The following is a 13,454-nucleotide window of genomic DNA, read 5'->3' as shown; positions in this document are numbered from 1 at the left end:
CTCTGAGACCTGAATCTTTTTTTAAATATATTTTTTATTTCAGAGAGAAAGGGAGAGGGAGAGGGAGAGAGAGAAACATCGATGATGAGAGATAATCATTGATCAGCTGCCTCCTGCATAACCCATATTGGGGATCGAGCCCACAACCCAGGCATGTGCCCTGACAGTGAATCAAACGGTGACCTCCTGGTTCATAGGTCAATGCTCGACCACTGAGCCATGCCAGTCTGGCAAGAACTAGAGTCTTGACCGTAGTACTTAAATAGAGTCTACATATTGGCAAGATCTACCACTCAACAGAATGTTTCTCTGATGTTTTCCTATTAATTTCATCAGGTTTTGGTTCAACTTTCTCAGCAGCAGAGGAAAGTGTAGTGCCCCAAACTTCTCCGGGACATATCAAAAAGAAGTATGAAGTTGGCAGTCAGGCAAGTCCATTTTCTATGCATAAAATTTTCTCTGGTGGGATGTTTGGAAAACAATTTGTCATTATACATGCCACACAGAGGAATATTATCAGAGTTGAAACTTTAAGTAATAAAGACTCATAAATATTATCCATGAGTAATTGTATTTACTTGTGACTTCTGATAAGAACTTTCCAAAAATTTAGTATCAGAAGTACCAAGTACCAAAAATTGATTTTTTTCCAAGCAATTTTTAGTATAGAGAATGTATATATATATATGGGGAGCTTTTTGGCTCACTAATAATTAACTTACCATAAGCATAACCTATCATTTGGGTAAGGGCATTTGGATTAGCCAAAGGCTTTTTCTGATTGGCAGGAAGAGTTAGTGAACTTCCATGAAAATTATTTAAAATGTTTTTGTCTGGAAAAAAAAAATCATTTGTTGGAGTACGGCATGGGTTTAAAAAAATTAAGCATAACTCATGAACATAACTAAATTAATTGTTCAGCCATTACTCTGAATTAACCCTGCCTAATGTCATGATAAATTCCTTGGCTCTAAGTATTTTTAAGTAGGATAATGTTTTATTTCTTATTTCAACTTCCTACAGCCTCATCCAAACATGACTGATTTGTAAGGGCTTCATAAATCATATTTGAAGCTAAGCTTAGTGGACACCGATTTTATAAGGACTTCTAGAGCTGGAAACATCAACCCTAGAGACATATTAGAATCCACTGGTCAACTTTTAAAAATAATGATGCACAGATCCCACTCCCAGAGATCCTGATTTAGCCGGTCTGGGTCGGGGCACTATCCTCAGCATACTTTTAAAATACCTCAATGGATGCTAATGTGCAGCCAGCATTTAGAAACACTGTTTGGGTTTCCCAGAACATCACCAACATATATGCAGACCATTTAGCTTGAGTGAACTCACCTGAAGTCAGGAACCAGCTGTCTAATGTTGCAAACCTTCTGACTCCCTAGTCAGGATCTCTTTGAAGTGAATCGAGTGTTTTGTCTCTGATCGATTTCTTTTCTGTCAAGGGCAGGTTTTCCACGAATGCTTCTTAACCCCCTGCCACAACGGTGGAACCTGCCAACAACTTGGGCATGGTTATGTCTGTCTCTGTTCACCTGGATTTACAGGTAAATACAGGAATGCAAATTTTAATGTGTTTTTCATAATATGAAATGATTGTGACTTGCAGTATCAAACTTTGGAACATATAAAATAAACCCTGTAAGATACATTAGGCCGTATCAATGCATAAAAAGTTAAACAAGATAAACTAGTAGGTGAGAGAACATATACATATCTTACAAATGACAGTTTTCTTTGCACATTTTGGAAAAAGAATAAAAATTATATTTTCAATGAAAAAGTCTCATTATATCTTATAATTTAAATTGGGATACAGTTCCAGGGGCCATGTCCAAGGTTTCATTCTAACACAAAATGCATGATCCTCAACACAGAGCAAATTGTCCAGCATAAACGTTTTAAACAAACTCTAGTTTCCCTCATTTGCTTCACAGTAGTGGACGTTCTTATGAATAACTATGGTTTGTTGCTTTGTTTCTCTTTCCGGAAGTTGTGCTTAGAAAAACAATATGGCTTTGGACTTGATTATGTAGGAATTATGTAAGAATTACATTTTCTTGCAATTTGGTTCTCTTTCTGGCTCCGTCCTGAAACATAATTTTTGATGGGAAATAATATCTTACAATTGCAATTTATTTAAAATCATGTTTTCTTCTAGAAATTAAGTTTTTGCATCTTTCTGAATTTTTTCCAACCAACATAAAACCTTTTTAATGAGAAAAATATCTAAATAAAAGAATTTACCAAAAAATAAACAAAAGGAAAGTTGGAAAACAAAATATAGTCCAAGGCTATCAAGAGTATTGGTATTCTACTTACCATAGCTTGCTTGTGTGTGCCCATTTTAATTTTTATTTTAAAAAATTTCCTGACATTTTATAAGAAATAATGGATCTTTTCCTAGAATTGTATAGATGAGTAATGGTTGATAAAGGTCATACTATAGGACAGTGGTTCTCAAATATTGATGTGCATCAGAATCATCTGGAGGGCTTGAGAAAACAGATTTCTGGACCACTACCCCAGAATCTCTGATTCAGTAGCTCTGGGAAGGTCTGAGAATTTGCATTTCTACCAAGTCCCAGGTTATGCTGATGCTGTTGATCCAGGGGCCACACTTTGAGACCCTGTGGTAGAGAGGAAGACATGGTTTCCAGCAGAGCTAGCCCATAGATTGCCTATCTGCACTCTGTAGGAAGATGCAGTACCACTCGGGCACCTGGCATGTGAGTTGAGTTTTGGTAGGATTTAGCTCCACCTCTACCCTTCAGCCAAGTGACCTGGTAGCAGGTATATTTGACTTTATATTTTCCACTTTAAAATTAACCAAATTCCTGGCTCCATTTTATGAGTCCAGGTTTCCCTCCCCTCCCAGTACTTCTCTTAGTAACTTGCGATAGTTTGCTATCTTTTATATATCCTTAAATCTGTTTAGAAAGAGGCAGTACCTTTATTAAATACTTACCGAGATGGTAACACTTAATGAGCACTGGCCTTTTCTTTTGGTTTGCATTTTAGGCTCAAAGTGTGAAACAGACATTGATGAATGCAGCTCACTGCCATGCCTCAACAATGGAATTTGTAAAGACCAAGTAGGGGAATTCATTTGTGAATGTCCATCTGGTTACACGGGTAAGGGGAAAGTTTTTTGTTTTCCCATTAAACCTTGGAATCATTGACATTTCATTGCTGAAAATCAAAACCATAATGAGACATCACCTCACACCTGTTAGAGTGGCTTTTATCAAAAGATAGGTAACAGTGTTGGCAAGGACATGAAGAAAAGGAAGCCCTCATGCACCGGTGGTGGGAATGCAAATTGTTATAGCCACAGCCATTATGGAAAACAGTATGGAGATTCCTCAAAAAGTTAAAAGTAGAACTACCATATGATCCAGCAATTTCACTTTGGGGTATCTATCCAAGGAAATGAAGTAACTGCCAAAGGGCTGTCTGCAGCCCTGTGTTCACTGTAGCATGGTTCACAATAGCCAAAATATGGAAACAACAGACGTATATATCAAGGGATGGAGGAATAAAGTAAATGTAGTAGATATAGATACATCTTTGTGGGCACTATCTAAGTGAGATAAGTCCGACAGAGAGAGACCTATGACCTCACTTCTATGGAATCTTAAAAAGCCAAACTCAGTCTGTTCTCCTACCGCCCCCATGGCGGGTCCAGGCAGCTTGGACAGTGGGAGAAATGGCAACAGCCAGGCCACTTGGGTTCTGAAAGGCTCTCAATGCCAAGCAGCCTGCAGGCACTGGGCATACACCTGCCCTGCTGCCAGAGTGCCCAAGGGGAAGGTCAGCTCCATTACCGAGGGGCAGCGAAGGAGGAGCCCAAAAGGAGATCAGGAAGGTTGTCAGCTAAACCTGCTTCTGCAAAAGTGGAAGTGAGGCCAGAAAAAGCAGCAGGAATAATAAAGACAAAGAAGTACAAACAAAGGGAAAAGGCAAGCAAGGGGAAAGCAGGCCAAAGTGGCTAACCAGGAACCTGAAGAAGATCTACCTGCTGAAAACAGAGAAGCAAAAACCAAGGGAGTCCAGCCTCGGATAAAGCAGGAGAGAAAGAAGCCAAGTCTGATTAATGTCATGTACCATGTCTCATCGGTAGCCCCTTGTTGTATAATCCACAGTAACATTTTTATCAACTATTTTAGAAACAAGTTTTTTAGTAGCTCTAGAAACCTGTTTTAGAAGGGAATTCCACTTCATCCCATTTTTTGAAGTGTAAATGCTATTTTGTAAGAGGTGAAATTATTTGCTGGTTGTCTATTTAATTTTTTTGTACAACCAGAAAACAGTGGGATATTGAACATGGGAGGCCTTGATTGTCTTGGGCAATCAACCTTCCATAGATGGGGTTAGTTTTTTATCCTTAATACATATCAGTTTAAATGGCAATTTGAGATTAGTTGAGCACTTCACTTGTCTTTAACATTTTAAACTACTTCCATTCTCATGCTTTTGGTAGAATTGTTTCCTAAATAAACCACCCTTGACCTTGGCTTTCCCCATCAGAATTTTCTACAACATCTTTAGTGTGATAGTCCAGTTTCCTTAGTAACGTTGTTAATGTACTGTGAAAGATTGAAAATTTGATTATGTACATATAATATTAAATTGTGAATTAGTGGGACTTTGATGTAACAGCATATCAACATTTGAAGATATTGGTACTTGATATTCTATTAAGGAAAATTAGCCTCCAAATTTTAAGCTGGAAAGTCACTGGGCTAACTGTGTAGAAAATAATCACAACTGTACAACTTTTAGGTCTTTGGTACGTATATTAAGAATTGTGTATAAATTGAAATGTCTGTGTATTTATCCTCAAAACAACCAATAAAATCTTAATTAAGAAAGAAAGAAAAAAGCCAGACTCATAGAAACAGAGTGGAATGGTGTTTACTGGGGGTAGTAGGTGGGAGTATTCAGTCTATGTTATTTAAGGGTATAAACTTGCAACTAGTAGGTAAATAAATCATGTTAAAGATTCAAGGGATAAACTCAAAAAAGGGTGAACAACTAGCTAACAATATGATAAAGTTTAAAACAAAGTCACATTTATCTACTTAACTAAAAATAGCTAGATATTTATGGTTGTCATTTTCTATTGCATCCTGAAAATATCAGATTTCTTGCTAGTAAAGTTTTGCAGTTCACACAATAAAAGAAAATATTTTAATTCAATGTATTTGGCAAAGAGCAAAATTTTTTACAAACACATTAGCCATGATTTCCAGTTTTTCTGCTTTATTCCTGAACGACTCACTTGGAAAGTATTAGTCTTAGACTTCTCCAGCTCAGATATTTTATGATTCTTTGCAGGTCCACTATGTGAAGAAAATATAAATGAGTGCAGCTCCAGTCCCTGTCTAAATAAAGGTGTCTGCGTGGATGGTGTGGCTGGCTATCGCTGCGCATGTGTGAAAGGATACATAGGTAGGATGTTTCCATTCTTCCTGCATTGTCTTAAAGTCCTATAAAGCACCACAAATTATTACATTTACTAACATTATGTATGTTAATTTTCTGACTTTATAAAGGTGTCATGATTATATAAGAGAAAGTCCCTTTTTTTGCTATGAAAGCCCTTATTTTTTGAGAAAATTCTAACTGAGGCATTTAGAGGTAACATGGCATCACATCTGCAATTTACTCCTAAACAGTTCAGAAAAAAAAATAATGTCTTTATGTATTTGTAAAGAAAGACAGAGACATAGACAGAGAAAGAGAGAGAGAAAATAAGAGTTTATATGGTAAGACAAGTATTCAAGAAGGAACTGGAGATAAAGCATAGAAGATTATATTGAAATGGATGCTAAATAATATGGTTAAATATATAATTGATAAAGAGGAAGTCCAAAAAAATGGACAATGAAGAAAAAAGGCAACATCAAAGAAACAGAGGACATTTTTAACTAAATGTGCTAGTTTTACTTTTTAACATTATTAAAAAATAGCTTACTATTTTTAAAAATATTTTTTTATTTATTTCAGAGAAGAGGAGGAACGAAGAGAGATAGAAACATCCACAATTAAAAAGAAGCATTGATTGGCTGCCTCCTGCACACCCCCTACTGGGGATGAAGCCCAAAACCTGGGCATGGGCCCTGACTGGGAATCAAACCATGACCTCCTGGTTCATAGATTGATACTCAACCACTGAGCCACACCAGCCAGGCTAGTTTTACTTTTTAACATTATCTCAAGTAGATGTCTACTACTAATGTTAGTTTCAGAAAGACATAAGGTAAAAAGAGTAGATTATCAAAAACGCAGTACTAAATGGCTTGGAAAAGCCAGAGCTCATTAAAGAATGAATCTCAAACCAGTTTGATAGGCAGTTGCTCTGCAGCCTCCCTTTAGAAGCAGCATCTTCCAAGTCAACATTTGGATCACAGTCCTGCCAAGGGATTAACACTGGGCTCTTTCTCCTCCTCACCATCCCCAGGCCTGCACTGTGAAACAGAAGTCAATGAATGCCAGTCAAGCCCATGCTTAAATAATGCAGTCTGTGAAGATCAGGTTGGGAGGTTCTTGTGCAAATGCCCACCTGGATTTTGGGGTACCCGGTGTGAAAAAAACATGGATGAGTGTCTCAGTCAACCATGCAAAAATGGAGCTACTTGTAAAGATGGTGTCAATAGCTTCAGGTACAAGACTAAGTCTGGTACTTTCTACTATTTTTATTTACTTAACTAGAGGCCCAGTGCACAAAATTTGTGCACAGAGGGGGGGGGGTGTTCCCTCAGCCCAGCCTGCACCCACTCCAATCGGGGACCCCTCTCACAATCTGGGACCGCTGGCTCCTAACCACTCACCTGCCTGCCTGCCTAATTGTCCCCAACCCCTCTGCCTGCCTGCCTGATCGCCCCTAACCTCTCTGCCTGCCTGCCTGATCGCCCCTAACTGCCTCTGCCTGCCTGCCTGATCGCCCCTAACTGCCCTCCCCTGCTGGCCTGATCTTGCCCCAAACTTCCCTTCTCTGCCAGCCAATTTGGTTCTGATTGGTCAGTTTCTATGCCAGTCAGCGTCAAAAGCTCTGCCTCCTAGGCAGCCATTGGCTCCTCACAGTTGACCCAGATTTGGTTCTGATTGGTCAGTTTCTATGCCAGTCAGCGTCAAAAGCTCCACCTCCTAGGCAGCCATTGGCTCCTCACACTTGACCCAGATTTGGTTCTGATTGGTCAGTTTCTATGCCAGTCAGCGTCTCTGGGCCTATCAACGGGGCCTGATCAGAAAGGTAGGGCTGATCAGCAGCCCTGGTGGAAGCCTAGAGAGAAATGGAGGCACAGCTGTTGGCCAGGCCGGGAGAGAAAGAGAGGCAAGTTCTGATCAACGGCTGCCACAGAGGCTATAGATTAGACCCTGCCTCTCTCTCTGCAGGTCTCTCTCCACGCCTGATCCGCAGCCCCCTAGGCAGTCAGTGCTGGGCCGGGGTGCCTACAGTGGCCCCAGTCAGTGCTGGGTTACCATAGCAACCCAGCACTGACTTCAATCTAGTCGAGCCTTCAGTCATAACTGTTGTTATGATCCTGGCTCTTTATTATATAGATTGTTTGGTCATTATGTAGTCTTTATCGAGTATTATCTTGAGTCCCAGGTCAGCCATTCCCAAATTCTACCCCAAGAATAGGCTACAGTAGAATCTCCCCATCACCTGCGGTTCTGATTCTCTAAGTCTGGCATAGAGTATATAATTTTAAAATAGGCAAACTGTATGATTTAAATTTCCCAATCATTGTGGTGCTCAGCTGCATTTGGGAACTGCTGTTTTATATAGTCATCCCTCCATAGCCATGGGGAATTGGTTCCAGGACTCCCAGGGATGCTCAAGTCCCTTATATAAAACTAGAGGCCCGGTGCATGAAATTCAGCCTGGCCTGCACCCTCTCCAATCTGAGACCCCTCGGGGGATGTCCAACTGCCGGCAGTTGGACATCTCTCTCACAATCTGGGACCGCTGGCTCCTAACTGCTCACCTGCCTGCCTGCCTGATTGCCCCTAACCACTCTGCCTGCTTGCCTGATCACCCGCAACCACTCTGCCTGCCTGCTTGATGCCCCTAAATGCTCTCCCCTGCCAGCCTGGTCGCCCCTAAATGCTCTCCCCTGCTGGCTGGTCACCCCTAACTGCTCTCCCCTGCCGCCTGGTTGCCCCTAACTGTTCTCCCCTGCTGGCCTGGTCACACCTAACTGCCTCTGCCTTGGCCCCCGCCACCATGGCTTTGTCCGGAAGGACATCCAGAAGGATGTCCAGAAGACATCTGGTCTAATTAGCATATTACCCTTTCATTAGTATACACTGAGTGGCCAGATTATTATGATCTCTGAACACACAATAATCTGGCCACTCAGTGTGTATATGTATGTGTGTGTGTGTTTTTGTGTATACATACATACACACACACACACACACACACACACACACACACACACACATATATATATATATATATTAGAGGCCCGGTGCATGATTTTGTGCATGGGTGGGGTCTAGCCAGCCTGGCCAGGGAGGGGACATGGGCAGTTGGCCGGCCTGCCTGCTGGTCGAACTCCTGGTCGAGGGGACAATTGCATATTAGCTTTTTATTATATAGGATATACACTGAGTGGCCAGATTATTAAGCATTCAGATATCATAATAATCTGGCCACTCAGTGTAGATGACCTAGTATTTGCATATAATCTACATACATCCTCCCATATTCTTTAAATGGTCTCTAGTTTACAATACCCATTACAATGTAAATGCTGTGGAAATAGTTGTTATACTGTATTGTTTAGGGAATAATGACAAGAAAACAGTCTGTACATGCAACCATCAACTGTCGAACGCCTGACTGCATAGTACATGTCAGCTACACATAATAATTTTTTTGTAGAATAGTTTCCATGCATGATAGACTGAATCTACAGATGTGGAACCCATGGATACAGGCTGCCAGTGTACTTGGGAAGTCAATAAAAGATGAAAGAAAACATAATTACACAAGAAGCAAATACAGAAGCACTGGACTTTTAATATTTTTTCCTAGAACATCTATGGGGAGAGAAACTCCCAGTGTGTGAATAATATTTCATCTTGATAAGAACTACCTCCTACTAAAACATTTCAAATAAATGTTGTGTTAAATAGGTTTATTAGATGAACTAGCAAAAGTAACTAGCAGTTAAAGTTTTGATGTGGAGCATTTCAATTTTTATAGTCCTTGAGACACGTTATCAAAAGTGGGAGACATCCATCCTCTACTGCCTTTCTGCAGTTGTTCTCATTGTTACATTTTGTTTTCCTTCAGGTGCCAGTGTGCAGCTGGCTTCACAGGGCTGCACTGTGAACTGAACATCAACGAATGTCAGTCTAACCCGTGTAGAAATCAAGCCACCTGTGTGGATGAATTAAACTCATACAGTTGTAAATGTCAGCCGGGATTTTCAGGCAGCAGGTGTGAAACAGGTATATATGTATGTAGTATTAACAACAATACTAAAAATAGTGATATAACCCAATCAATTTTTATCTGCATCAAGCACCACCTATGTAAAAAAAAAAACAAAAACAAAAAACTATAATAAGCATTGTTTAATTATTTAATCTTCAGAGCCATCTAATAAACTAGGTAATCTTATCTGCAATAGCACAGACGAGGATATAGAAACTTAGAGGTGTAAGGGGGAAATGAGAAAATTGAATTTAGTAGAACTCTTCACATTCTATAGGTTTAGAAAGGACGCTTTGATAAGCTACTTGATTAAGGAGGTCACAGGCCATGGACATATTTGAGAATCAGTGCTAAACTGCTTGCTCGGGGCACTGCGGCCTTTTAACTGTAGGACTTTTGTTTTGAGTGAGGTATAGGATTGGGGCAGAGCTGAATTGGTCATGAACTAGGGAAGAGCCAGAGCCCTGAGTAGGGATGGAATGGTGCCCTTAAGTTAGTTGTCTCTCCTGCATCAGTTACTCCTCTCTACTGGGTCATTCCCAATAGCATCCAGCCATGCTTTAGTGTCTCCCATCTTTAGTAAGTCCCCAGTCCCACCTCTCCTTCCAACCATGCCCTATATCTCTGCTTCCTTTCACTACTGAGTATTTTTCCTATCTTAGATACCGATTATTTTATTTAAAAGAATGTGTTTTATATTTTGTAAAGAATATATTTTTAATTTTGAAACCACTTCTCAGGTCACCCTATTTACTGCAGTGGCTGCTTTGACAGTAGCCCTGTGTACCTGCTGCTTACTTTAGACCAGTGGTCGACAAACTGCGGCTCGCGAGCCACATGCGGCTCGTAAGCCGCGATTTGCCACTCTGTTGACTAATGAGTTTGCCGACCACTGCTTTAGACGATTAAAAAACGCCCTGCAAGCACCATGGTCTGCACACTTTCCTTATTTGTTGCAGAACAGTCTACGCGTTTTAACCTGGATTTTGAAGTTTCTGGTACCTATGGTTACGTCATCCTAGATGGTGTGCTTCCATCTCTCCATGCCGTAACCTGCACATTCTGGATGAAATCCTCTGACATCAACAACTACGGAACGCCAATCTCCTACGCACTGGAGAATGGCAGTGACAATACCTTCCTCCTGACTGATTACAATGGGTGAGCAGAAATGGCAGGAAATCTTATCCCAGCACCAAGTTAGACCTCACACTGGGGACTGGGGAGCAGGGGAGTCAGGTGCCTTGGCAGAATAGCAGGGTGACAGTAACCAAAGGGAGCATATGGACAAGTTCTGTAAGAGGGCAATTTTCGTGATAATACCTTCTACATGTATTTTGCTACTTACTAAGCATCTTGTTGTTGTTTTACTAAGTACTGCTGTTTACTAAGTACTTCATTTGATCTTCACAATGTCCTGAGGAACTCATGCACATTTAACATATATTAAAACAGTTTCAAAGACTCTAAATGGTTTGCCTCAAATCTCACACTCTGAGAGTGGCAAAGCCAAGTCTCAGACTCTGACTTGTAGAGCCTTGCTCCTTCTTTTACATATCAGGGCCTCCAAGGGTCAAGGGATATCAGGACATTGCTGACCTATGAGAGACACGTATTGAGTAGGAAGCAGTCTACAAACGCGAGTGTGCAAGATGACATTTCTTTTTTCTTTTTGGATCAGTTAATTTCAGTTGCAGGGCCCCATCCCTCTGGGCTATCAGGCCCCTCCACCTCAGCTATTTCTCTCACTACTGAGTGGGTTCTTGCAGATTAATTCATAGAACCCAGAGTTTTGATAAAATCCACAGACCTGGACAGGACTCCCATCATTGGTCATCTGTCCACATTACTAATCCCTGAGCTGTCCATTGCCTCAGCTCTGTGGTCCCTTCAGAACCACTGCTCTTCACCCCATGTGGAATCCTTGGTGAGGCTGAGGTTTATACCTTCAGTCTGGATAGGTTCTGTGGTGTACTGCATGGCCTGTTCCTCTCAGACGCCTCCAAAATTGTGGCCTATTGCTACTGAGAAAGTTGCAAGCCTCAAAGACCCACTGAGCTCTCTTTCCAGAGGAAAACCAATATTATAAAAATATTATTTCATCATAAAGATCATGGAACAGGGGCTAAGAAGATGCCGAGAAAGATATGTAATGAGTTCTTATCTTATCAGTTTTCCCTAATCTTTTCTTTTTCTCCATTTGCTTTTGAAAATATTTCACTTTAAACTGCTTATTATCTTTGACATTTCCCTAAGTGACGTGGTTGTTGGAACCCTCGTGTGTTTGTCACCTTTGTTTAATTCTAGTTATTCATTTCTTTGGATCCACATGTTTTGTCTGCCATGTGATAGCTTTGGCAATGGAGAGACAGACTTATTTTCTGAAGTTTGTTCCTGATTTTAAGAACATACATCTAGAGGAAGACAACCATTCTATGCTTGTACAACTCTCATTGCTTGCACTTTATTTTTGCATTTTATTTTTTAAAATATATCTTTATTGTTGAAAGTATTACAGATGTCTCCTTTTTATCCCCCACCCCGCCATTGACCCTCTCCACCGCCCCCCCTCCAGGCCTTCACCACACTATTGTCTGTGTCCCTGGGCTATGCATACATGCATATACTAGTAAGTTCTTTGGTTAATCTCTTCCTGCCTCCCCACCTTCCCTGTGAGATTTATCAGTCTGTTCCATGCTTCCATGTCTCTGGATCTATTTTGTTCATCAGTTTATTTTGTTCATTAGATTCCACATATGAGTGAGATCATGTGACACTTGTCTTTCTCTGACTGGCTTATTTCACTTAGTATAATACTGTTCAGGTCTCTCAAAGGGTAAGAGATCCTTCTTTATTACAATTGCATAGTAACCCATTGTGCAAATGTACCACAGCTTTTTATCCACTCATCTACTGATGGCATTCCTTTCATTCTTGGCTAACTCTCTTCAGAGTGGACGGTCAGTTAAATTGGACCAATGTGTCTCAGCTCATCCTAAGACTTTTTCCTAGTCCTCCATGTTTAAGAAACACAAATATTCAGTGAGCTACTATAAAGCTCAATTTGTAAATCAAATCTGCTTCTGTGAAATATGGCCAAATCGGGGGAGGAGGGGGAGAAGTAATGGTTTTATACAAAGTGCTTTACCCACATGGAAAGAGAAGAAAAAAATAGTAGCATGCCCCACAGGTGGGATTACAACATATGACTGATGACTATGTCTCCTGGAATCTTTCCACAGCTGGGTTCTTTATGTGAATGGCAAGGAAAGGATAACAGATTGTCCCTCCGTGAATGACGGCAGTTGGCATCATATTGCAATCACCTGGACCAGTGTGGATGGAGCCTGGAAAGTCTATATTGATGGGAAATTATCTGATGGTGGCATGGGTCTCTCCGTAGGTTCAGCCATACCTGGTATGTCTTAGCAAAAGAAAGAGAATTGTGTTAATCACTGAACGTGGTGGTGCTTAGGTGAACATGGAGTTTGCTAGCTTTGTTGTGTTAGGTTTTAGACAAAGATCATTAAGTCCCTCTTTTATTTACTACCCCCTGACTATCCAGACTGTAAATTATTAGAAGCTTTTTCTAGGTGTGCTTTGTGACCCTCTGTGTAAGAAATGCCTTTGGGGCTTTGGTAAGAGTATCAAGAAGCATTCTGAACTAACGTGTCTTCCAAGGAGATTAATTGCTGGTGTTATTTGTATGTTGGTTTTGTTTTGTTTTATGATCATCTTCACAGTATACAAGTATATCCAGTGCACAAGCTGGAGCACTAAAAATCAAAACTCCGCTCTATAAACACTTTTAGAAAAATATTTGAAGAGTTTTAGTTTGAAGGAAAGCAAAAGTATTAGGCGATCCAGGGTTCTCAGCATTGTACAAGGCAATCAGTTTGCTCTATATAGATTTTTCTATGATGGGCATCAAATGAGGAGGAATGGTTGGCAGTTTCATAAATGTGGAAACATTGTAAGT

The 13,454-nt window shown here is 40.5% G+C and overlaps 1 protein-coding gene and 1 pseudogene across 2 annotated transcripts in view; both read left to right on the top strand.

The window, feature by feature from the left end:
• SVEP1 (sushi, von Willebrand factor type A, EGF and pentraxin domain containing 1) overlaps positions 1-13,454 on the top strand; it is a 149,887-nt gene that overhangs the window by 82,487 nt on the left and 53,946 nt on the right. Inside the window, exons 20-27 of the mRNA XM_080670648.1 lie at positions 337-428; positions 1,469-1,565; positions 3,040-3,153; positions 5,359-5,472; positions 6,485-6,686; positions 9,332-9,489; positions 10,435-10,636; positions 12,718-12,893. Coding sequence (XP_080526774.1) covers positions 337-428; positions 1,469-1,565; positions 3,040-3,153; positions 5,359-5,472; positions 6,485-6,686; positions 9,332-9,489; positions 10,435-10,636; positions 12,718-12,893 — 1,155 coding nt within the window. The remainder of the gene's footprint in view (positions 1-336; positions 429-1,468; positions 1,566-3,039; positions 3,154-5,358; positions 5,473-6,484; positions 6,687-9,331; positions 9,490-10,434; positions 10,637-12,717; positions 12,894-13,454) is intronic.
• On the top strand, positions 3,694-4,115 carry LOC308249562 (non-histone chromosomal protein HMG-14-like; annotated as a pseudogene). Its single transcript has one exon. The product of its transcript is annotated as a non-histone chromosomal protein HMG-14-like (transcript).

Source organism: Plecotus auritus, assembly GCF_963455305.1.
Source record: "Plecotus auritus genome assembly, chromosome: 5".
Lineage (NCBI taxonomy): Eukaryota > Metazoa > Chordata > Mammalia > Chiroptera > Vespertilionidae > Plecotus > Plecotus auritus.
Note: the sequence above shows the minus strand (reverse complement) of the source record. Positions and strands in the feature narration are given on the sequence as shown.